At 42.2% G+C, this 25729-nt stretch overlaps 1 protein-coding gene across 6 annotated transcripts in view; it reads right to left on the bottom strand.

The window, feature by feature from the left end:
- phldb1a (pleckstrin homology-like domain, family B, member 1a) overlaps nucleotides 1-25729 on the bottom strand; it is a 123215-nt gene that overhangs the window by 5309 nt on the left and 92177 nt on the right. For 5 of the 6 annotated variants that reach the window (XR_009651906.1, XM_060913190.1, XM_060913189.1 and 2 more), the window contains 7 exons: nucleotides 24456-24545; nucleotides 14282-14419; nucleotides 13553-13636; nucleotides 11403-11469; nucleotides 10440-10716; nucleotides 1628-1718; nucleotides 1120-1266 (listed from right to left, as the gene is read on the bottom strand). Coding sequence is in view for 5 of the 6 variants with exons in the window: in XM_060913190.1 (XP_060769173.1) it covers nucleotides 1120-1266; nucleotides 1628-1718; nucleotides 10440-10716; nucleotides 11403-11469; nucleotides 13553-13636; nucleotides 14282-14419; nucleotides 24456-24545 (894 nt within the window). In the remaining variant the exon portion in view is untranslated. The remainder of the gene's footprint in view (nucleotides 1-1119; nucleotides 1267-1627; nucleotides 1719-10439; nucleotides 10717-11402; nucleotides 11470-13552; nucleotides 13637-14281; nucleotides 14420-24455; nucleotides 24546-25729) is intronic. The other variant, XM_060913192.1, reaches the window with a different exon arrangement.

Here is a 25729-nt window from a genome sequence, read left to right as displayed (position 1 = left end):
CTACAGTTTATAATTTTCCACTCACCTTTGCCAGTGTCATTCATCTCAACTAGGCAGATGTTTCTCACCTTGACAGCTTTGATGTTATTTTTATTAGAAAATAAATAAATGGAATATCTGTGGTATTTCAAATTAAAACAAAGTGTGAAGACTCGATTACTACTTTTGCAAACCACTAGTAAAGATAAACAAATATGTGCCAGGAATCAAGTGTTGATATAGTAGTGTAGATATAGTAGTGGGGATGGCCGTGCCAGGCTAGTAATCTCTACTACACAATGAGGCCTGCTGGTGGTCATATTTGTCTGGGTCATACAATTCTATGTTATATAGCTGACCCGACCCCGGCCCCCCATCACAGTCAGGAACGACAATGTGGTCCCCAGAGAAAAAAGTTTGGTGACCCCTGATCTAAGACGATTTAAATGCGAATTAAAAGACTATAGCACTTAAGACCTTTAATCTGTAAAATATAGACACGTTTTAAAACCTCTAAAAAGTGTTTTAATAGAATTCATTTTTAAACAAAAACACTCATAACTTATGGAATCGTGTTTCTCATTGTATGGATGGCTTCATGTTACATCTCTAAGGTATACGCAGTCGAAGGCGTTGTGATTCCATGTCTAATCCCTTGCTTTAGCTATGTGCCTTTTACTTTTTTCCCTCTGGTCTTTTTTTTTTATCACTCAATCCTGTTTCCTCTCACCATCTGTCTGTCTTCTCATGTGCATCAAGTCTTCCCACTGCAGTCTGACCTTCGCGTTTCCCCAGTTAGTACTCACAGAATGACCCCATAATCACTTTTCACACATGTTTGGTTTGAACACTCACCACAGAACTAGAGGCATCTTGTTTCAGCTCAGAACTGTACTCTCTGTTAAGCCCCATGGCCCTTTAAAACCTCTAAATTGACATTTGCCTGATATGGCCACCGCTGTGTTGGCTCTGAGCTCAATGTGAAAACCTGCCTCTTTAAGTATTTTCTTAACCTCAAGACACTAAAGGTACGCGTTCTGTCTGAAAGGATTCATTGACAGACTGCACTCCGAGAGTACCATCGATCTGCAAGCAGCTGGTATTTTCTCATGTTTGCCTTATTCGTAAACCTGCGCTGACCTGAGAGCTTTGCTTTTCTCTCATCTTGACCTCCTCTTCTACTAATCTCTGCCGATGTGCAGTCTCTTCTTGCAGCCTCTTCTCCACCTCCTCTCGCCTCTTCCTCTCCTCCTCCAGCAGCTGCCTTCGTGCCTGCGCCTCCCTCTCCTGAGAGAGAGAGAGAGAGAGAGAGAGAGAGAGAGACACCAAGAGGAAGACAGAGAAACAGAAAGAAGAGGGCATTGAACTATTAGTGAAAAGATGAAACAGACTGAAGGAAATAATACATTTGCAGAAGCCCACAGTGAGAGGTTACAAGGGACGTATGAAAAAATAATTTCACAGGAGACATGTCAATATGTGCATTACGCTAGGTGAACTTGTTAAGAGCCCATCTTTCATGTCAGGGTCTCTTTGTAGGTGCGAAAAGAATTTTCACTGTTGCAGAAGCAAAGGGAGTTGACGATCTGTTTTGAAATTCATAAGAGAGATTACATTTCACAGACAATTAAAGTTTAATGGGACTCACACGACTCTCCACCAGTCTGGCTTTTTCCTGTTGAGCCTCCTTCAGCATCCTTTCCATTTCCTCCAGCCTCAGCCCGGCCAGGCCGCTACCACTGAGACACAAAACACGTCCATTTGCTCTGTTACTATGAGAGTTCACAAGTTGAAGTTGTTAGATTGGACATAAGTGCTCACACACCACACAGTTTTTTTTTTTCCACTCAACTGCAAGATCCTCGACTGTCGAAAGTGTTTGTTTGAATCTGTTTCTTCCTGTTGCAACTCATTCTTCCAGGAACAGACCACTGACCCACGTACAAGCCCTTAGGTACTTTTTTTTTCTTCATTTTAAGAGAGAAAAAAATTATTCTGACTGTAGACGGAGACCCAGGAGCTCTAATTCTGACATATTAAAACATCAAAGAGCATAAAAGCATCAACCATAAACTGAATAAAATCCTTCCCAAGGTCCGTTTCTTCTTGAATTGAAAAATAGGACGCAATCAAGAGAATATCCTTTCTCGGCCGACAAAATACTCAACCCCCACCCTTTTCTAAGGGGAATACATAATATGGCAGGCTCCCCTTGTTCTGCCTCGGGACACGACCCAACTCTGAACAGGTGAGCAATCTCTTGTCTCTTGTATGGTTGGTGGTTGTCATGGTAACAGGCTGGGTAACTTTGTACAAGGAGAGGAATGCAAAGAAAATACGTTTAAGGGGAAATTGGGCAGGATGACCCGTTGTCAGGGGAACAGAGGCAGACAAGGGTTCCCATGGAGACCGTCTCTCAGGGGCATTGGCAAGGCGAGTCATTCGGGGCCCTGAACTGACCTGACCTGAATCAAACTTTGCTTAATGGTTAGTTCTTACCAGTGGTAATTAAGTGCAACACTGGGAAAATATTACTGCACACAGTATTTGGGGTGGCGGCACGGTGGTGTAGTGGTTAGCGCTGTCGCCTCACAGCAAGAAGGTCCGGGTTCGAGCCCCGTGGCCGGCGAGGGCCTTTCTGTGTGGAGTTTGCATGTTCTCCCCGTGTCCGCGTGGGTTTCCTCCAGGTGCTCCGGTTTCCCCCACAGTCCAAAGACATGCAGGTTAGGTTAACTGGTGACTCTAAATTGACCGTAGGTGTGAATGTGAGTGTGAATGGTTGTCTGTGTCTATGTGTCAGCCCTGTGATGACCTGGCAACTTGTCCAGGGTGTACCCCGCCTTTTGCCCATAGTCAGCTGGGATAGGCTCCAGCTTGCCTGCGACCCTGTAGAACAGGATAAAGCGGCTAGAGATAATGAGATGAGATGAGTATTTGGGGTCGTTTCTTAGGTTTGCATGGGTAAAGAGGTGAGTCCAGACAAAAATCTTCCTGGTGTTTGTCCATCCATCCATCCATTATCGGTAGCCATTTATCCTGTCCTACAGGGTCACAGGCAAGCTGGAGCCTATCCCAGCTGACTATGGGCGAAAGGCGGGGTACACCCTGGACAAGTCGCCAGGTCATCACAGGGCTGACACATAGACACAGACAACCATTCACACTCACATTCACACCTACGGTCAATTTAGAGTCACCAGTTAACCTAACCTGCATGTCTTTGGACTGGGGGGAAACCGGAGCACCCAGAGGAAACCCACGCAGACATGGGGAGAACATGCAAACTCCACACAGAAAGGCCCTCGCCGGCCACGGGGCTCGAACCCGGACCTTCTTGCTGTGAGGCGACAGTGTTAACCACTACATTCTTGGTGTTTGGAGAATATTAATTAATTAAATAAGTAACTGAACCAACAGAGTTTCTTAAAAAGCAAGTGACTATAAAGACAGGAGTTCTGTTTTCCTCATGTCAATAATGTGAATGCGCTTTATAAAGAAGACATATCCTGAAAGAAAAATAAAAACACTTCAGCAGGGGAAGACTGTACTGTACCACTGTCCGTGCCTTTTGGAGTGTTTTATATGTGGTGGTGTTTCTCATCCTACACAAAAAGTGTTATGAGATCTGAGGCCTATTAAGAGTTAGAAATAGAACAGATACTATGTACAGTGGTGCTTGAAAGTCTGTGAACCCTTTAGAATTTTCTATATTTCTGCATAAATATGACCTAAAACATCATCAGATTTTCACACAAGTCCTAAAAGTAGATAAAGAGAACCCAGTTAAACAAATGAGACAAAAATATTATACTTGGTCATTTATTTATTGAGGAAAATGATCCAATATTACATATCTGTGAGTGGCAAAAGTATGTGAACCTCTAGGATTAGCAGTTAATTTGAAGGTGAAATTAGAGTCAGGTGTTTTCAGTCAGTGGGATGACAATCAGGTGTGAGTGGGCACCCTGTTTTATTTAAAGAACAGGGATCTATCAAAGTCTGAGCTTCACAACACATGTTTGTGGAAGTGTATCATGGTACAAACAAAGGAGATTTCTGAGGACCTCAGAAAAAGCGTTGTTGATGCTCATCAGGCTGGAAAAGGTTACAAAACCATCTCTAAAGAGTTTGGACTCCACCAATCCACAGTCAGACAGACTGTGTACAAATGGAGGAAATTCAAGACCATTGTTACCCTCCCCAGGAGTGGTCGACCAACAAAGATCACTCCAAGAGCAAGGCGTGTAATAGTTGGCGAGGTCACAAAGGACCCCAGGGTAACTTCTAAGCAACTGAAGGCCTCTCTCACATTGGCTAATGTTAATGTTCATGAGTTCATCATCAGGAGAGCACTGAACAACAATGGTGTGCATGGCAGGGTTGCAAGGAGAAAGCCACTGCTCTCCAAAAAGAACATTGCTGCTCGTCTGCAGTTTGCTAAAGATCACGTGGACAAGCCAGAAGGCTATTGGAAAAATGCTTTGTGGACGGATGAGACCAAAATAGAACTTTTTGGTTTAATTGAGAAGCGTTATGTTTGGAGAAAGGAAAACACTGCATTCCAGCATAAGAACCTTATCCCATCTGTCAAACATGGTGGTGGTAGTATCATGGTTTGGGCCTGTTTTGCTGCATCAGGGCCAGGACGGCTTGCCATCATTGATGGAACAATGAATTCTGAATTATACCAGCGAATTCTAAAGGAAAACATCAGGACATCTGTCCATGAACTGAATCTCAAGAGAAGGCGAGTCATGCAGCAAGACGAACCTAAGCACACAAGTCGTTCTACCAAAGAATGGTTAAAGAAGAATAAAGTTAATGTTTTGGAATGGCCAAGTCAAAGTCCTGACCTTAATCCAGTCAAAATGTTGTGGAAGGACCTGAAGTGAGCAGTTCATATGAGGAAACCCACCAACATCCCAGAGTTGAAGCTGTTCTGTATGGAGGAATGGGCTAAAATTCCTCCAAGTCGGTGTGCAGGACTGATCAACAGTTACCAGAAATGTTTAGTTGCAGTTATTGCTGCACAAAGGGGTCACACCAGATACTGAAAGCAAAGGTTCACATACTTTTGCCACTCACAGATGTAGGTATCATGCCGCCATCTTGTGTCAGAACTACAATTCCCAGGCAACTTCCGTGTGACCTATGTCACACGTGGGCAGGATCATCTACGTCAGTCCGCCATGCGCACATAAAACAATGGGACAACGCTTCCATCTTTGTTTCTCGCGTCCGGTTTTCAAGGGAGCTAGACGCACAAGAGATGCTCTCCAACCCGAAGACATCTTCCTTCTTGCAAGATCCATCACTCAGCGCGATTTTCTTTCTTACCCTTGGCAAAGGTAAACTCTAGAGTCGCGCGATCTTTAAACTCAACCTGAGTTACAACCGGTTTACTTGTATTAGAAGTGATGTCACGACTGCAGCCCAGGCAGTTAAAAGTTAAGAAGCGATTGAATCCTTTTTAACTCAAAAGCGCTGTGCATCTTATTCTGATCAGAGACTTTTCCTCACGAACGCTGAGGTTCGGACCAAGAATCCTCTGCTTTCCACGGGAACCACCCAAGTGCTCCGCTGGACCCGAAAGTCTTCTACGCCTCCATCACGAGCGGCTCACGTGCTCCCACGGCGAGGCCCGAAACTACACCGGCGAATAGTTCTTCATATCTTGCTAAAGGCAGGATTAAGTAAGATTTTGGCATTTGTGCATAATTAAGATAGTCTTAGGAATTTGCTTTTATTGGAATAGTGTAAATTTAAACCCAGGTTTATCTGTTACACTGTTAGACATGCAGCGTGTTGATTTATTTTGGTTCTAGGTTCTCTCAATTGTTTAATAGATAGGCTGCGCATGCTCCCCTCTGACTAACACTTTAATTTCCTTATCATACATTTTGGCCTTATCAAGGTTTCAGTGAGTTTGGTAATGTTATGAGTGTGGAATCTTTTTGTTACTGAGAAAACACGTGCTCAACAGGCCTGAACAGGCCTGATACACTTTAGATAGCTTCCCTTTGTCTTTAGCAACACGTGCTCAGTAGGCCTCACCAGGCCTAACAAACACACTTTAGCTAGGCCATAGGGCCTTTTATATACTGCTTGTATATATTGATTTATTATTTTTATCTTTGTTATAATAAATTCATTTATTAAACAAACTGTGTTTATTTGTGTGAACGATATATGAAGTCCCCAATCTTCTCAAAGAATTCAAAAAGGTGCATATGTTATGTAATATGGCAAGTGATTGTAATAATTTGGAAATATACCATAATTTAGTTGTTTGGTAATTTATTATTAAGCACCAGGATTAATGGTATGATTCACTAAATGATTCATTGAACGATTCACTAAATGATTCACTAAGCGATTCACTAAATGATTCAATGAACGATTCACTGAATGATTCACTTCAAATGAGTCAAAGTAAACGATTCAGTGGGATTGATTCATTTTAATTATTGACCTTCAAAATTTAATGAGACTGATTTAATGAGATTGAGCACTTAATTTCAATAATTAACTGATTGCACCCACACAGATATGTAATATTGGCTCATTTTCCTCAATAAATAAATGACCAAGTATAATATTTTTGTCTCATTTGTTTAACTGGGTTCTCTTTATCTACTTTTAGGACTTGTGTGAAAATCTGATGTTTTAGGTCATATTTATGTAGAAATATAGAAAATTCTAAAGGGTTCACAAACTTTCAAGCACCACTGTAGCATACTGTGGGGCTGAAAAGTATTCAACCCCCTGGAATTTATCAGATTTTGCTGATGAACTAATGATAAACTCTTTTGGCCAATATTGCAAACACATGCTCTCTTACAGCAAGTTTTCAAAGTCAAAATAATTATTGGTCAGCAGGTATTTCAAAAAAAAAACAAACGAAACCTGCTGCTTGCCAAAGTATTCAGCCACCAGGTTCTGAAAGCTCTTGGTGAAAGATATTGTCTTAACAAGGACACGCTGACTTCTAATTGGCTTTCATGTGTGAAATATTAAAAACAGCTCCCATTTTCTGGACAAAAGCCATCTCTGTTGAACCATCATTGAAGAAGCTGTCAGTCTGAAGGACACGAGTGAAACTGAAGACCAAAGAGCATTCGAAGGAAGTTAAAGAAAAGCTTATCGAATTTTCAAAATTTAGGAATAGGGTATAAATTTATATCGAAGAGGTTCGATATCCCAGTAAGCACCATTTGATCAATAGTAAGTGGAAGCTGTATCACATCACCCAAGCACTACCTAAACAAGACGTCCCTCAAAACTAAGTGCTAAAACAAAGAAAGTGGTGAGGGAAGCCACAGTGAGGCCAACAGTCACTCTGAAGGAGTTAAAGGGTACAGCGGCTAAGAATGGAGCGGTGCAAACCTAAAGCAAGTTGTAAATTAACCTTGTCCCTACAGTGAAATATGGTGGCAGCAACATGCTCCAGGGGATGCTTTTCAGAACTTGGGCTTCTTGTCAAAGTTGAATAGAGAATGGATGGAGCAAAATACATGGGGACACTACCTGCTTCAGTCTGCTTAAAAAAAATCTAAAGCTTGGGAGAAACTTTTTTTTTTTTTATATTACAAGCATTTAGCAGACACTCTTATTCAGGAGTGACATACAACATACCCAGAGCAGTCTGGGGAACAGGTGCCTTGCTCAAGGGCACTTCAGCCATTCCTATTGGTCCAGGGAATTTAACCAGCGACCTTTTGGTCCCAAAGCTGCTTCTCTAACCATTAGGCAAACTTCACCTTTCAGGAGGACAGTGATCCCAAACACAAGACCAAAGCAACACAGAAGTGATCAAAAAAGGTGAATATTCTCCAGTGGCCAAGTCAAAGTACAGATCTGAACCCCATTAAGAATCTGTGGCACTGATTGCAAAATTGCAGTCAACAAACAATATCCAACCAACTTGAAAAACCTGGAGCAAATATGCCAGTAAAAACGGGAGATAATCACTTCCAAACAGTGTGCAAAGCTTGTAGGAACTTGCTCCCGACAGACTTGAAGCTCTTACTGCAGCAAAAGGAGGTTCTACCAAGTACAAGTCTGAAGGGGTTGCAAGCAGCATGTTCATTAATTTTTTTTTTAAATCTACTGACAATCAACTGAAAATTTATTTTTTAATCTACTAACAAATATACACCACCCTGGCTCACTCAGCCCTAGAACTGCAGCAGTTAGTTGACAACTTTTGCTCTGCATACTCCCGTTTTGGTCTGACCGTTAACACTGAAAAGACCAAGATCTTGGTACAACCACCACCATGCATGGACCCGCCCATCTACAACGTCTCGATCGCAGGAACTAACATCGAATGCGTGGAATACTTCCCCTACCTTGGAAGCCTGCTCTCCGTCCAGTGCAATTCCACCAAAGACGTCGAAAACAGGCTCCGGGCAGCGCACCTCGCTTTCGGAAGACTCGTCAACCGTGTGTTTAAGAACAAAGACCTCAACATCAGAACGAAGATCATGGTCGACAATGCTGTAGTCATCTCCACCCTTCTATATGGCTGCGAGACATGGACCCTGTACCGTCAAGACTTAAAGCTGGAGCAATTCCATCAAAAGAACCTCCGCTCCATCCTCAACATCAGCTGGCAGGACTACATTACCAACACTGCTGTCCTGGAAAGAGCAGGGGCGACCAGCATCGAAGCTACCATCATTAAACATCGACTCAGATGGTCAGGACATGTGAACCGCATGAGCAAGACGAGGTTCCCCAGGAGAATTCTGCTCTGCGAGCTGAGCTCGGGGAAACACCCTCATGGTGCCCCTCTGCGACGCTACAAGGACCAGTTGAAACAAACCCTGAAGGCCACCAACATTGGCATTAACACCTGGGAAGAGGCGACTAAAATGCTACCGAAGTGGCGAAACCTCATCAGAGAAGGCACTGAGCGCTTTGAGACAGAAAGAAGATCTCAACTCGAAGCCAAACGACAACGAAGAAAGGAGAAGGCTTCGCTACCACCACCACTCCCAACGTTTTCATGTGATAAGTACCCCTGCCTCTTTAGAGCAAGAACTGGACTTGTGAGCCACCAGCGAGCCCATCACCATCCTTGACGACGGAAGGAAAGATCCTCAGGAATGAGAGGACACTGACAACTGACAAATATGATTTGATTTTTTTTTTTAGTCTGAAATGTACTTTAAGAGCATATTGGTTTAGAATATAAATACTGACTGGAACAATCTGTGTTGTTTGTAATCCAGATGAATGATAACTTAATGGTGTTGAATACCTTTATAAGGCACTGTAGGTTCCATCTCAACCAGCCACATGTTCTTTATTAATAAAGAACTTGATCAGGGTTGATCTCGGTCATTAGTGGTGATCTCAGTATTGTTGGAAATAGAACTTGTAAATGTTAAAATGTAAAAAAAAGTCTATTACCTGAAAAAGGACACCTCCAGACTAGAGGTCTGCGCGGGACAGAATTTTCAGTCCCGCTCCCACCCGCTCCCACATTGTGGGGTCCCACTCCCGCAAAGAATTATGATTTTCAGTCCCGCTCCCGCCCGCCATATTTTGTCCCGCTCCCGCCCACAAATCCCACATGATGCAGACGTTCGCGTTATTTCTCAAGAAAGTTCTTGTCATTGGCTTGGGGAATTAAACATGCCGAGCTTAGCTGAGCTCTCCACTGACCGATCCTTCACCTAGCGCACGTAGCGAGGGTGCGCGTTGCCAGGCGGCATGCGCAGCTGAGGCTTTACAGAGATACCCAACACACCTACCAAAATCTACAGTGGATATTAAGAATATTGTACATTGCACATAGCTTATATGTCACTCCTCACATTTACATTCTAGGAAATACAAGTAGGCCTATAAGAAATTAATATAATTTAAAGACACAGCGTGATGGTGCCCCGCCCCCTACTTTGAGTGGATTTGAGCATAAATATCTACAGCTCACGTTCAGGACTCTTGACTTTTTAACGGTAAATGTACCTCTTTTTAAAGCAGCACTTACTTCTGAAGCACTGTGAGCTTCACTAGAGGAGCTCTGCTCTTCTGCCATGATCGGAGATCTCAAACACGGAAGAGCGGAAAGGAATCGGAAACGTACACGAGATTAGACCACATCCGCAAATTTAGGCATCTTAAAATGTTTTTATTAATGCCAAATAAAATATCCAGCACAAATTATATATGATAGACATAAATTAATAATTTATAAATTTTATTTTAAACACGTTTTTAGTTAGCGGGACTGCAGCTTATCACCTCTCCCGCCCGCTCCCGCATTGTGCACTCCCCCTCCCGCCCGCAATGAGCTTTCAAAATTTGTCCTGTGCCGCACTGCTTTGCGTCGGGTCCCGCGGGACTCCTGCGGGAGTGCAGGGCTCTACCCCAGACTCCTCGACAAAGTTCACATGTTTTGGGCCAAGCCAATGTTTTCAAATCACTGAAGCGCCCCCTCTGTCTCTCACCTTTCAGGCGAACAGGCGGAGTTGTTTCCAGTGGATATGCTGGTCTCCATGCTGTCAGAGCTCTCCAGACTGAGTGTGTCATATGCTGGGCCACCTGCAGGGGGTGCTTGATGGTGTAGGATGGAATGGTGCACCATTGGGGCCGTTGGAGCAGGGAATGGGTCATTTAACTGGGAGTGAGAGCTCTGTGGCACCCCCCAGTGGTATTGTGTGTCCATTTCGAGCCTTGGTTTCAGTTCAGTGGTGAGAAATCTGGAGTCGTCGTATGTTTGGAGCCCTAGGCAGATGCATAAAGAGACAAATCTAAAAAGCGGTAAGATAATAGGCAACCTGGGCAGTCCACTTTGTTTATTCAGAGCTTTTACAAAATCTTTTTCCCCAACATTGTTATAAAATATAGTCCATAGAGCCGAGGTATTCACCTACAATTTCTAAAACGGTAGAGTTATATAAAATTCCTTGCTTACAAAGGTCCGGATAATCAATTAACATGACAATGGCAACATCATTTACCTTTCCAAGGTCCAATTGTCTTTAGGCACTGCTGTCTCTTTGCTCTAATCAGGCTATGTTGTCAGCTTACTAACCAGACCATAGAGTAAAAACAATCTGTGAAAACTCTTTGGTGTGATGAGCTGCCTTCAGCGAATTAATTTAACCAGTACTTTGCTGGGTACACATCCAGAACACAATATGCCAGTTCATGCCTCATGTCCTAGAGTATGGCGCATTTATGCATACTGTTAAAATGTAAACGATTTTCCCCCAAGCCAGCAGAGACCAAGCTAAAACTCTACAACCCTCAGAAGTTTTGGCCTCAGTCAATTCTTTTCAAGTCTCAGAAATGCCTCAGCTGTTCTTCACCTAAACAGTTGCAGTTGTTGATGATGGATAGACTGGTCAAGTATAATCAGTTAATACAATATACAGAAGCATGCTCATGCTGTTGGGAAGCTGGTTTACCTTTGCCCTCAACAGCAAGTTTCTTGGAATCTGTATCCAGATGAGGTGCTGACAGGTCCGTCAGGCTCTAAAAGTGAGGAGACATTGTGGTACAGAACAATTATACTACACATCTCATTTAAAGAGAAACATCTACAAAATGATTGACCAAACAGTTATATGGAACTAATAGCATTAAAGTGTATACAGAACAATCAAGAACTGTATAGAGACCCAATTTTGATTTTTTTTTTTAAATATTCCAGCGGGCGGCACGGTGGTGTAGTGGTTAGCGCTGTCGCCTCACAGCAAGAAGGTCCGGGTTCGAGCCCCGTGGCCGGCGAGAGCCTTTCTGTGCGGAGTTTGCATGTTCTCCCCGTGTCCGCGTGGGTTTCCTCCGGGTGCTCCGGTTTCCCCCACAGTCCAAAGACATGCAGGTTAGGTTAACTGGTGACTCTAAATTGACCGTAGGTGTGAATGTGAGTGTGAATGGTTGTCTGTGTCTATGTGTCAGCCCTGTGATGACCTGGCGACTTGTCCAGGGTGTACCCCGCCTTTCGCCCGTAGTCAGCTGGGATAGGCTCCAGCTTGCCTGTGACCCTGTAGAACAGGATAAAGCGGCTAGAGATAATGAGATGAGATGAGGTTATTATTTTAATTTCACAATTATACTGGGCCAGCATGAAAGCGGAGATCTTGATCAGAAAATATTACCACTAGAACTGGATGGTGTGAACTCTCATTCACACCTACCATCAATTTAAAGCCACCAATTAGCCTAACCTGCGTTTTATGGCACGGTAGTGTAGTGGTTGGCACTGTCGCCTCACAGCAAGAAGGTTCTGGGTTCGAGCCCAATGGCTGACGGGGGCCTTTCTGTGTGGAGTTTGCATGTTCTCCCCGTGTCTGTGTGGGTTTCCTCCACAGTTCAAAAACATGTGGTTAGGTTAACGTGGGGTTGCCTTGGGCTGAAGTGCCCTTGAGCGAGGCACCTAACCCCCAACTGCTCCCTGGGCGCTGTAGTATGGCTGCCCACTGCTCTGGGTATGTGTGCGCGCGCGCGCTCATTGCTCACTTGTGTGTGCGCGCATGAGTGCATTCACTGCTTCAGATGGGTGAAATACAGAGGACAATTTTCACTGTGCTTGAGTGTGCATGTGACAAATAAAGGCTTCTTCCTCTTCTAAATGCTTTACTGTTAATACATGATTGAGGTTTAGGGGTGTTCACACGGCAACTTTTACTCCGGTGTAGCACCGGGGCTGCCCCGGTAGAGCATTCACACGGTACGAAGTTATACCGGTGTCGCCCCTGAAAGCTGCTTAAACCGGTGCAAATCTAACCCTGCTCGGGAGGTGGTTTAAGAAATTTACTCCGGAGTAAATGCTAGTTTGCGGGGCAGCACCGATATAAAATGGGACGTCTGAACGCTACAGGGGTAGACTCGCTACGCGTGAGGAGAGGTGATTACATACGAGCATTGCATAATTTGCATCCTGGTATTTTGCGCTTCCAAAATGGCGAATATCAACAACAGAACTGCGTGTCTTCCAGTGTTGCCAGATTGGGCAGTTTTAAGTGCATTTTGGCGGATTTGAACATATTTTGGGATGGAAAACATCAGCAATATCTGGCAACACTGGTGTCTTCATCCACGTTGTTTTCCCGGCGCTTGGTGATGCCATGACAACCGGGAAAAGGAAGTACATTTTCACGCATGCGCATATTTAATTTCCGCATTATTACTATCGCAAATGATAGTAATAATGATAGGAAGTGATAGTAATAAAAGGAAATGATAGTAATAAAGTTTTTGCTACTATTGCACGGTTGCAGAAACTGCTGTGTGACTGCAAGTGGGGCTGCACCGGTGCTAACACACTTCTCTCTAGTAAGAAGGGTTGTGATGTGTGAACGCTGCGCAAAATTTACACCGGTGTAAGATCTATCGCAACAAAATACATCGGTGCAGCATCGATGCAAATATGTGCCGTGTGAACACCCTATTTGAAGCTCATGCACCGCCTGACATGAAGACTGTAAACCAAAGACTGAAATTGTGAACTTTAACCTCATAGCCATTATCCAAAATCCAGACTGCTGGAATACCAAACTGTGGCACTGTCCAATGATTTACACACCTCCATGTATTAGTGCAGACAGTGTGTTACCTTGGTTGGAGTGTTTCTGCCTGCAGTTCCAGTGCTGGGTTGCGTGGCCGTATCATTTGCGCCATCCTGTTTACACCTGTACATCTGAGAACACAGAAGAGAATGTCACTGTGCAGTCTAATAATCAATTAATAATTCAACTCATCACGTCACTGGAATGAAAATGATTCACGTTGACACCTATATAAAGTCAGAGGAGTAAACCAAATGAGGTCAATCCCAATGAAATTTCTATTTTGATCATTTGTTAAATTATCATGTCAATTTTACAGCTGATATGTGCATACATTTGGCACATACGCATTTACAGGACACAATGAGTACAGTAAAAATATTATACTATTTATAATAGTCATTGATATAATACGGTCATTGAATTAACATTTCTAAGCAGAGGTGATGCAGGATTTGAACATGGTTTTGCTTTTCCCTTTTGTGGTCAGAAAGGACACTTGGTTGATATCTTGCCTTGACTGGCAATTAAAGACTTGTTGAACACATAGAAGCAATAGAAAATTCATTTGGTTTGACAAATCCTTGCATTTAAGCACAGGCAGTCGGACATCTCCAGCCACGTACCAGCGTAACGCACAGACACAAATGTCAGACTTTCTAAGAAAATCACTCGAAACAACACTGGCTAATGTTAGTGGAGACCCCATGGACAACGACACAGCATGTGAGTACAGGAACACAACGAAGACACGGGGAGTTAAGGCGGATGTTTACCTGCATGGGCCTGCGTGTGGAGAAAGACTTAGCTGGAAGAGGGGGAGGACAATCATGGCTAGTATCCCCAACTGCCATGATATCCTGGTACCAGCGCTCTAAATCCAGCCTGGGCACCAGAGGCCTTTTTCTCTCAGCCTAGGTATTACAACCAGTGCAAGTATTAGAAAGCAGAAGAAGTGACAGGAGAAGAGGCAGGGGAGATGAAAGAAGAATGATAGAATATATGCAGCCATGTCCATACCTCAAATAGTTTTCATGCACACCAATATATAAGCCTTAAAAAGAGAGCACCCCTTTTCTCCATATAATTTCACACATCTTTATAATACTAGATAAGCAAGTAATTGAAAGAAAACCACGTGGAACACACACCTCAGCAGAAAGAGACTGAGCAGGGTCACACTGAGACATGTGGCTAGAGAGGACAGGGTCGGCTACTATGGCTTGGAATGACTGGACAGGAGCCGTTGTGGAGGGATCAACCTTGTGCGTCCCGAAGAGCTGGTTCATCTGACTAACTGTCACGTACTCCTTTACCCAATCAAATAGTTGTGTACACAGACAGAGGAGAGAATGTGGTGAAGGCGTTAAAAAGCAGAAAGACAAAGACGCGTACTACGTTTAGAAACATGAAATGAGCTTGCTGGATGATCTACGTTCTATTAAAAGAGATGAGCAAAGACTAAAAGAAATAGCAATGATAAGAGACAGTGCAATAAAATGGAGTCATGAGAAAGGAAAAAAAAAAGACTTAATGAGAGAAGAGTCAAAGAGTACATTGAAAGAAAGAATAGGAAAATTGCACAAAAAGAGAAAGTGAGCTATACATTCATACCTCACGAGGGGTATCTGGTGTGACAGCAAGAGAAAGGAAGGAAGTGGTAGGGGCAAAAGAGGTGGCTTGAGTTGGGACACAACCACTACCATACATCTTAAATACATCGGAAAGTCTGAGGTACTCCTGAATACACACAAATCAAAAAGGCAGCAACTCTCATCTCAACCTGTGCATACTGTTTTATATATGGGTCCGTCTCAGAAACTGGTCTCTCATTTGGGACGTTGGTCAAAAAATAAATTTTCTAATTTTACTTTTTTTTTTTTTTGCATTTACCTAACACTCGATGTTTCTTTTGTCATGTTTAATAAGAATAAAGATAGCATCTTGCTTTATCTGGCCTCCACTGTGGAAATTTTTTTGGATTACAATTCAAATGCTTTTGTAAAATTGATTTACATATAAAATAACTACATCATGAAGAATTAAAGCCCCTCCTTCACAGATGAGTGAAAATATTGAATACATTTCCTCTTTTTGATTGCTTGGGTTAAAAATGCCAAGTTATGATGACTGAATTGATTATTCACTTAAATATGAATAATATGATGCATTTTGGGTATTTGATATGGCGGAATAGGACACAATGGAAAAATCAAGAACACACCGGAAAGATGAGAATAACGGCGGTGGTAAAAGAACAGCGACTGTACCGGCTGAAGGTCGCGCGGGTCTCTGCTGCGGCGCGCGAGCAACGGGACATCACTACCGCACCGGACGGAGCGCGAGGCGGGGGCGGGGCAAAATGACTGTCCGTAGATTCTATCAAAAGTTCGATCTAAATTGACCATGGTTGCAAAATATTGGCCAAAAATACGCAAACACTATAAAATATGAAAGGAAGATGAAAAAGAAACATTCTATTGCCTTATACTGCAAGACTAAAACAAAATAAAACTGTCAAAACTCACCTTTTCAGTGATAACGTCCGAACAGATCACCCGCGTAACAGAAAAACCGCAAATGGAAGCACGATCAACTTCTAACTGTTGGAGTGGAAAATTCCATTCTACACATGCAAATTGTTAATGTGTGTCCTTCCCCGCACACAAATAACACGCTACGGTAAAAAATAGACCACAACTCATTTTATAGCTCAGAAATTCATACAAGACCAGCTACCATTGTAACATATTCTGTAAGAAACATATTCTATACCTAACTTTCAGCTTTCGTTTTAAAAAACAAAATCGCAGATTTATAACTAAATGTTTATATGGCGTAGTGATTTTAAGTTACTGCTTTTGGTGAGGTAGTGACCTTGATCCTGAAGCTTTCCGTTTAGATCAAAACACACGATCGTATTGGTTTTGGGTCTGCGGAAAACGGAGTTACGACGGTGATCAAATATTTTGCATGATGTTTTATTACGGTTATGATTATTCTGTGAGCGCACCAAATCTTAGGTGTATAAAGTTACAACTTAAAATACAATTAGTGATAACTGTAGACTTTTCAGTGGACTACAACCTTTTTAAGGCAATGCGATGTAGTCAACCGTTTATCATGTCCCAGATCAAGCCGCCATTTTTCCACAAATTTGCAGAATTTCTGCCAAATTCTGAATAGAGTATTCACATCAAAGATTTAGTTTTATCTGTATTATTTCTTTCATCATTTTATTTCAAATTAAAACCAACATCACCATTCAAAACCATATAGTTTATTGACTGAGTATATTTAGTGGGGTACCCCACAGTACCCAGTTTCTGAGACAGACCCATATACACAGTCAAAGAACAGTCCAGAGCCCCAACACATCATTGCAGACTCACTCCCACACACATGCACATACTGTATACAGCCCCCTCAGAAAGTACTGGAACGGCAAGGCCAGTTCTTTTGCTTTACGCTGAAAACATTTGGATTTGAGATCAAAAGATGAAGGAGATGATAGATCAGCTTTGATTTCCTGATATTTATATCCAGATGTGTTAAACAGCTTGAAACATGGTACCTTTGCCAGAAGACCACCAAGTAAAGTTTGGTTTTTGTTGGAGGAGTTATCCCTTTAGTCTCCTCTTATGGAGGTAAAATGTATGCTCGTTTAGTTTAAGGTCTGGAGATTGACCTCCAGGGTAGCCATTGATTTGGCTTTCCACTCCCCCCGATGAAGTTCTTTGTTGTGTTGGCAATGTGTTTTGGGTCATTGTCTTGTTACATGATGAAGTTCCTCCCAAATAGACTGGATGCATTTCTCTGTAAACTGGCGGACAGAATGTTTCTATAGACTTCTGAATTCATTCTGCTGCTACCATCATGAATTACATCATCAATACAGATTAATGAACCTGTTCCAGAAGCAGCCATGACACTACCTCCCCACTGTACTTGACTGATGAGGTCATACGTTTTGAAATCATGAGCAGATCTTTTCTTTATTTACACTTTGGCCTTTCCATCACTTTGATAGAATTTTGTGGCTTATCTCTGCATTTCTTTGCGAATTCCAGTCAGGCCTTCTGATTCTTATTGCTTACAAGTAGTTTGCATCTTATCGTATTGCCTCTATATTTCTGCTCTCAAAGCCTTCTTCCAATGGTGGATTATAATACCTCTACCCCACTCTGTGGAGGTTGTTGGTGATGTCACTGACTATTTTGGGTTTCTCTTCACAGCTCTCTCAATGTTTCTCATCAACTTCTGTTGTTTTCCTTGGCTGACCTGTTTGGTTGCCAGTACACCAGTGGCTTCTTTCCATTTCAAGACATCCCTAATTGTTGTAATTTTATTCCTAAATGCTTAGGCAGCGGCTCGGATTGATTTTCCCTCTTTTTTCAGCTTCAAAATGGCTTGCTTTGCTCCCGTAGACAGCTCTCTGGTCTTCAAGTTCGTTTATTCTTTTTAGCAACAAATGTAGTCTTCACAGGTGAAACCCAAGGCTCAAACAAGAGCAGATATTCAGAGCTGTTAAATGTTTTAACAAAAAAAATCAATCAAACAGGGTACACAACTGGACAACAAGAAGCACCTGTCAGTGACATGTCCCAATATTTTTAATCACTCAAAAATGTGTGGATTCAAACAAAATCTGCCAAGTTGTTTTATACATCTCATCTCATTATCTCTAGCCGCTTTATCCTGTTCTACAGGGTCGCAAGCAAGCTGGAGCCTATCCCAGCTGACTACGGGCGAAAGGCGGGGTACACCCTGGACAAGTCGCCAGGTCATCACAGGGCTGACACATAGACACAGACAACCATTCACACTCACACCTACGGTCAATTTAGAGTCACCAGTTAACCTAACCTGCATGTCTTTGGACTGTGGGGGAAACCAGAGCACCCGGAGGAAACCCACGGGGAGAACATGCAAACTCCACACTGAAAGGCCATCGCCGGCCACGGGGCTTGAACCCGGACCTTCTTGCTGTGAGGCAACAGCGCTAACCACTACACCACCGTGCCGCCCTGTTTTATACATCTATCAGGGTGTCTGCAGGCTTGAACAAGTTCAATTTAAGACTTTTTAAGACCTTTTAAAGACCATAGCAGGTTAAATTTAAGACTTATGCCGCACAAAAAAAAATAAAGAAAATTGGGAGAGCCTGAATTACTTTCGAAATAACAAAATTTATTATCATTCACCAGTGAACTCATTACATCCCTAGGGTGCGCTCTTGCATTAATGAGGAACTAAGTTGCAGTGGAGCCAAAGACATCCCGCAAATCACTTGAGGATGAGGCATTCGATTCCGTACAGTTTGCGTGTTGTAGCGTTACAGTTTGCACGAAGTTAGTTGATACACTGTCTCGAGATGTGCTTGGACCTGACAACGGTGAACAAAATTGAGTGATGGCATGCGATTGTTGCAGACTTTTATGGGCAGCCTGGTGCTTCTCCGCTTTCGCGTGCGATTCCGGTGCCTTTACACCCAGGGTGCTGAGTTTGAGTGTTCTTTTGCACAATGTGCAGTACGCCTCAAACGGATTGTTTGGTACACGTTTTAACCAGTCTACGAAATCATTGCGTTCAAGCCAGCAGTCGTTAAACTTGCATTTGCCCATTTTGCTACAAACCGTGACAATAGGGCTGTGCGATATGGGAAATAAATGAATATCCCGATACATTTTCTCCATTTCACGATATACGATATATATCTCAATATATTTAAATCTCCTCTAAAGGACCCCATGAAATCTAACTTTTACTCTTTACTGTTTTCACTACAATCCCTGCAGATTAAATAACATTCTTGGTTAACTTTACAGGTGGTTTTCAACAACACATTTTAAATTTTCATGTTGGTGATTAATCACAATTGAATTGAAATAAGACTATTTTTATTCAACAAAGATGTGGCACAAACTGCAAAAACAATCTTGAAAATTACAACAAAGGAGCAATACAATACAGAGCTGCTCAGAGCTCAAATCAATACAGTGCAAGCTCAACACTGAGAAAGACATTTAGCCTAAATAAGAAAAGTGCTCATTCATTAAATTATTTTAAAAAATAGATCTCCAAGCTATTAACCTGACTACTGAGAACCACTGGGACATTCACAATAGAGAGAGAGATTGAGGGAGAGAAGACAGAGATCTGCAAAATATCATTTTCCTCTTTGCACACTTTTGAACTGAATGTTTTCTGGCTCTGCCTCTCAGATGTGTATAATTCCAGTATTGCCTTTTCTGTAAAATGTCTGTGACCAGGCAACTCATGTTTGGGATCGAGTGTGTTTAGTAATTTTTGGAAGCCTGGTTTTTCCACTATACTAATTGGGATCATGTCTTCGGCAATGAAGTTAGTGATCGCATCCGTTATAGCTCTCCATCTCTGACTCGGTTTCTCATATGGGGGGGCTTTGGAGATCGAGGTCGCTATGGCCATTTGTTTAGCTCGTGGGCAAGTAGTTCGGAGTTTAAGAGACTCTTCATACTGTACCGGGTGAGTTTCAGGTGATGGAACATATTTGTCGTGCTGCTGCCTTTCGTGATGACAGGTTTTTTTTGCACACTTTACAAACTGGCATTTGCTGTTCCACGTCCTCCTCGCGATATCCAAAAAATGCCAGATGACTGACCCCTTACTAGTTCTTTTAGGAACCAATTCGTCCACTTCCATTTTTAATTTGTCGCTGAAATTGACAGAGCTTACATGGTAGCCTACGCAACACCAGCAATTGCACGAACTGAGTCAGCGCTGTAAACCGGAACCAGGAAATCTTCCCGCCGGCAGTGTTGCCAGATACTGCTGACGTTTTCCATTTTCTACGTGCAGAATAATTCTGCACGTAACCTAGGTCTTAAATTACCCAAATGAGATTTTAGACCAACAGTGCAAAATATCTCTGTATTTTAGACTTTTTTAGGCCTAAAATTGAAAATGTGTAATTTTAGACTTTTTTAGACTCTGCGGACACCCTGATCAAATTATAATCCATTGTCTCATATTCATCCTTTGATCTCAAACCCAAATGTCTTCAGTGTATAGCAAAAAAAAAAAAAAAAGTATTGTAGGTCACCTGCCCATAACAATCTAAGACCTGTTCTGCTACTCATTCATGCAGTTGAAGATTGTAAAAAGACCAGGCGACATTTCTCGAATCTTCAATTGTCTAGTTTCAGTGACTACTGTAGCATTAGATTATTCTTGGCTTATAGAACCTGATGTGGTCTTCTGCTGTAGCCCATGTTTTTGATATTGTTTGCATTCTGAGATGCTTTTCTGTTCATCATGGTTGTAAAGAGTGGTTATTTTGAGTACCCATAGCCTTCCTGGCAGCTCAAACCATTCTAGTCATTGTCTTGTGATGGCTCTCTGAAAAACTGCTTGGGGAAGCCATGGCCTAAAGGTAAGAGAAGCAGCTTTGAGACCAAAAGGTTACTGGTTTGATTCCCTGGACCAGCAGGAATGGCTGAATTGCCCTTGAACAAGGCACCTAACCCCAAACTCCTCCCCAGGCTCTGCAGCACAGCTGCCCCACTGTTCTGGGTGTGTGCTCACATCCCCAGATGGGTTAAATGCAGAGAAAGATTTTCACTGTGCTAGAATAATAAAACAAATAAAGGCTTAAAATGACCAAAGATCACTGGATATACAGTGGTGCTTGAAAGTTTACGAACCCTTTAGAATTTTCTATATTTCTGCATAAATATGATCTAAAACATCATCAGATTTTCACACAAGTCCTAAAAGTAGATAAAGAGAACCCAGTTAAACAAATGAGACAAAAATATGATACTTAGTGATTTATTATTTGAGGAAAATGATCCAATATTACATATCTGTGAGTGGCAAAAGTATGTGAACCTCTAGGATTAGCAGTTAATTTGAAGGTGAAATTAGAGTCAGGTGTTTTCAATCAATGGGATGGCAATCAGGTGTGAGTGGGCACCCTGTTTTATTTAAAGAACAGGGATCTATCAAAGTCTGATCTTCACAACACATGTTTGTGGAAGTGTATCATGGCACGAACAAAGGAGATTCCTGAGGACAATAGAGAAAGCATTGTTGATGCTCATCAGACTGGAAAAGGTTACAAAACCATCTCTAAAGAGTTTGGACTCCACCAATCCACACTCAGACAGACTGTGTACAAATGGAGGAAATTCAAGACCATTATTGCCCTCCCCAAGAGTGGTCGACCAACAAAGATCACTCCAAGAGCAAGGTGTGTAATAGTTGGCGAGGTCACAAAGGACCCCAGGGTAACTTCTAAGCAACTGAAGGCCTCTCTCACATTGGCTAATGTTCAAGAGTCCACCATCAGGAGAACACTGAACAACAATAGTGTGCATGGCAGGGTTGCAAGGAGAAAGCCACTGCTCTCCAAAAAGAACATTGCTGCTTGTCTGCAGTTTGCTAAAGATCACGTGGACAAGCAAGAAGGCTATTAGAAAAATGCTTTTTGGACGGATGAGACCAAAATAGAACTTTTTGGTTTAAATGAGAAGCGTTATGTTTGGAGAAAGGAAAACACTGCAATCCAGCATAAGAACCTTATCCCATCTGTCAAACATGGTGGTGGTAGTATCATGGTTTGGGCCTGTTTTGCTACATCTGGGCCAGGACGGCTTGCCATCATTGATGGAACAATGAATTCTGAATCATACCAGCGAATTCTAAAGGAAAATGTCAGGACATCTGTCCATGAACTGAATCTCAAAAGAAGGTGGGTCATGCAGCAAGACAACGACCCTAAGCACACAAGTCGTTCTACCAAAGAATGGTTAAAGAAGAATAAAAAAGTTAATATTTTGGAATGGCCAAGTCAGAGTCCTGACCTTAATCCAATCAAAATGTTGTGGAAGGACCTGAAGCAAGCAGTTCATGTGAGGAAACCCACCAACATCCCAGAGTTGAAGCTATTCTGTATGGAGGAATGGGCTAAAATTCCTCCAAGCCGGTGTGCAGGACTGATCAACAGTTACCGGAAACGTTTAGTTGCAGTTATTGCTGCACAAGGGGGTCACACCAGATACTGAAAGCAAAGGTTCACATACTTTTGCCACTCACAGATATGTAACATTGGATCATTTTCCTCAATAAATAAATGACCAAGTATAATATTTTTGTCTGATTTGTTTAACTGGGTTCTCTTTATCTACTTTTAGGACTTGTGTGAAAACCTGATGATGGTTTAGGTCATATTTATGCAGAAATATAGAAAGTTTTAAAGGGTTCACAAACTTTCAAGCACCACTGTGTGTGTATATATATCATTATCTCTAGCCGCTTTATCCTGTTCTACAGGGTCGCAGGCAAGCTGGAGCCTATCCCAGCTGACTACGGGCGAAAGGCGGGGTACACCCTGGACAAGTCGCCAGGTCATCACAGGGATATATATATATATATATATATATATATATATATATATATATATATAAAATGTTTTGTGTGTGTGTGTGTGTGTGTGTGTGTGTGTGTGTGTGTTTTTCCACAAGATTCTGTGTAATCTCTAGAGACTCTAGAAACTGTATGTGAATATCCCAATTATCTGCAATTTCTGAAATACTCAAACGAGTCCATCTGGCACCAACACTCATGCCACAATCAAAGTCACAGAGATTAAATTTTTCCTCATACTGATGTTTTATGTGAACATTACTGAAGCTCTTCTGTGTGTATGATTATAAGCATTGTGCTTCTGCCACACGATTGGCTGATTTGATAAATGCATGAATGAACAGGTGTTCAGGAACAGGTGTTTCTATTAAAGTGCTCAGTGAGTCTGCACTATGCTGTATATAGTGTATAAATCACCTTCCTCTGTGAAAACACCGCCACAGTCTTGTGAGTCTGAACGCAATTAAGAAATGAGCCGCCCAGTCGGCGCAACTTCCGCCATGCAGAAATGAAAACCACAATCACAGCACACCTTAGTCTCACATCACACTAATCTATACATAAAAGGTAGTCAGCAAAAAGCAGTCTACCGAGTAACATACACCTTCAGCGATCGGTGTTAATGTTACTCATAAACGCTAAGTATTTTGTTAAACGTTTATCACACACACACAAGCATTGTGCGTAATGGAAGGTCACAAATAATCAGGACTACATGATTACTACTCTAGTAGAGCACCATGCTGTTAATAAATTATGTCTCAGGCTAGTTATAATTCCTTTTTTTTTTGTATTGCATGATAGCGAAATTCAGTTACACTTCTTTACTAATCGGCATTCCTTTATTTTATAAAAAAAAAAAAGTGTCAGGTAAAAGACCCCTGAAACAGTCCTGATGGCCATCAAGCACCAGCATGCCACTTGTTTACCTCCTGAGGCCTGATGGGACAAGAGTGAAAAGTGGAGATTTGGATGCAGGGAGCTGGTAGTGGGGGGTGCTGGATAAGGACTTCACTGGAAAGGTCAGATTCGCTGATATGTAGAACGTCCTGTTTTGAATATCGGTTGTCAGAATGAACTACAGGGGTCATTTTTAAACAAATAGATCTCCATTAAATTTCACAGAGCTGCTGGGCTGTAAAATTCCCCTCCCTTGTTGCTTTTACATATTTAATAGACAAACGGCAAAATATTGCAATGGAGCTTATCGCCTGTGGCAAGAGCGTAGATTAAATTTTTACATCATTGCCAGAGACAGTGAAGCTGATCCTATAGATATTAGTAGCATCTTATAGTATGCCCGAGATATGGGTGGATATTTCAACACCCAGCACAAAGTTCTGAGCTAGCAAACAAACATCAACTCATGAATATTAATAAGGCTCAAGAAGAAAACAAGTCTTTCTAGATAGTCTACAAAGGAGGGCCTGTCAGCTCAATGGCAGCGAAGAGTGAGAGAGGCCTGATATTATCAGACAACACTAATGATTCTTGGCCTGTAATAGGCTGAGAATTCTGCTGGTGCTGGTTGTGTGTTCTCACCTCCTGCATGGTGTTGGAGGAACTGGGGAAAGTCTTCCCTCCAGTCAAACTCTGGTATCTCCTTTCCAGGGTAACCAGTCTCTCCTTCTCCTGCGTGATTAATATGAAATGTGTTCATTACAGCAACGTTTAAGAAGCATAATATTTAGGGTTAAGCTGCATGTGACTGAATAAGTGTACTATTTGGACGCATTTGAATAGTAAGGAGTCCAAAATGTTATAATGCTGCAGAGAACAAACTAGGTTTATACTGCATAAACCACAGAAAGTGAAAACTGAGCGTCATAAAGAGACAAGATGAATTTGAATGGTTTTTATATTTGCTTTTATTTGTTAATCTTGAATAATGTTTTCTTATTGCTGCTATTTAACTCGATATTTCCTCAATTTCTTAGGTGGCCTGAGATCCAGTGTAAAACAACCTCTTACACACAGCGAGACTGAATCTCATATACCATACTGTTCACTCTGTATACTCACTAGATGGGATATATCCTAATGTTGCTGTATAAACTACATAATACCCGTGCAAAAAACATTTAAAGGAACAGCCCACCGTAGTTCCATAATGAAATATGCTCTTATCTGAATTGAGATGAGCTGCTCCGTACCTCTCCGAGCTTTGCGCGACCTCCCAGTCAGTCAGACGCAGTCAGACGTGCTGTCACTCCTGTTAGCAATGTAGCTAGGCTCAGCATGGCCAATGGTATTTTTTGGGGCTGTAGTTAGATGTGACCAAACTCTTCCGCGGTTTTCCTGTTTACATAGGTTTATATGACCAGTGACATGAAACAAGTTCAGTTACACAAATTGAAACGTGGCGATTTTCTATGCTATGGAAAGTCCGCACTATAATGACAGGCGTACTAACACCTTCTGCGCGCTTCGGCAGCGCGTTGATATCTGAGCTCCGTATCAATGCGCTGCCGAAGCGCACAGAAGGTGTTAGTACGCCTGTCATTATAGTGCGGACTTTCCATAGCATAGAAAATCGCCACGTTTCAATTTGTGTAACTGAACTTGTTTCATATCACTGGTCATATAAACCTATGTAAACAGGAAAAACGTGGAAGAGTTTGGTCACATCTAACTACAGCCCCAAAAAATACCATTGGCCATGCTGAGCCTAGCTACATTGCTAACAGGAGTGACAGCGCGTCTGACTGACTGGGAGGTCGCGCAAAGCTCGGACAGGTACGGAGCAGCTCGTCTCAATTCAGATAAGAGCATATTTCATTACGGAAATACGGTGGACTGTTCCTTTAAGTCTCATG

Source organism: Neoarius graeffei, chromosome 28, assembly GCF_027579695.1.
Source record: "Neoarius graeffei isolate fNeoGra1 chromosome 28, fNeoGra1.pri, whole genome shotgun sequence".
NCBI lineage: Eukaryota > Metazoa > Chordata > Actinopteri > Siluriformes > Ariidae > Neoarius > Neoarius graeffei.
This window is presented reverse-complemented; position numbering and strand designations above follow the sequence as displayed.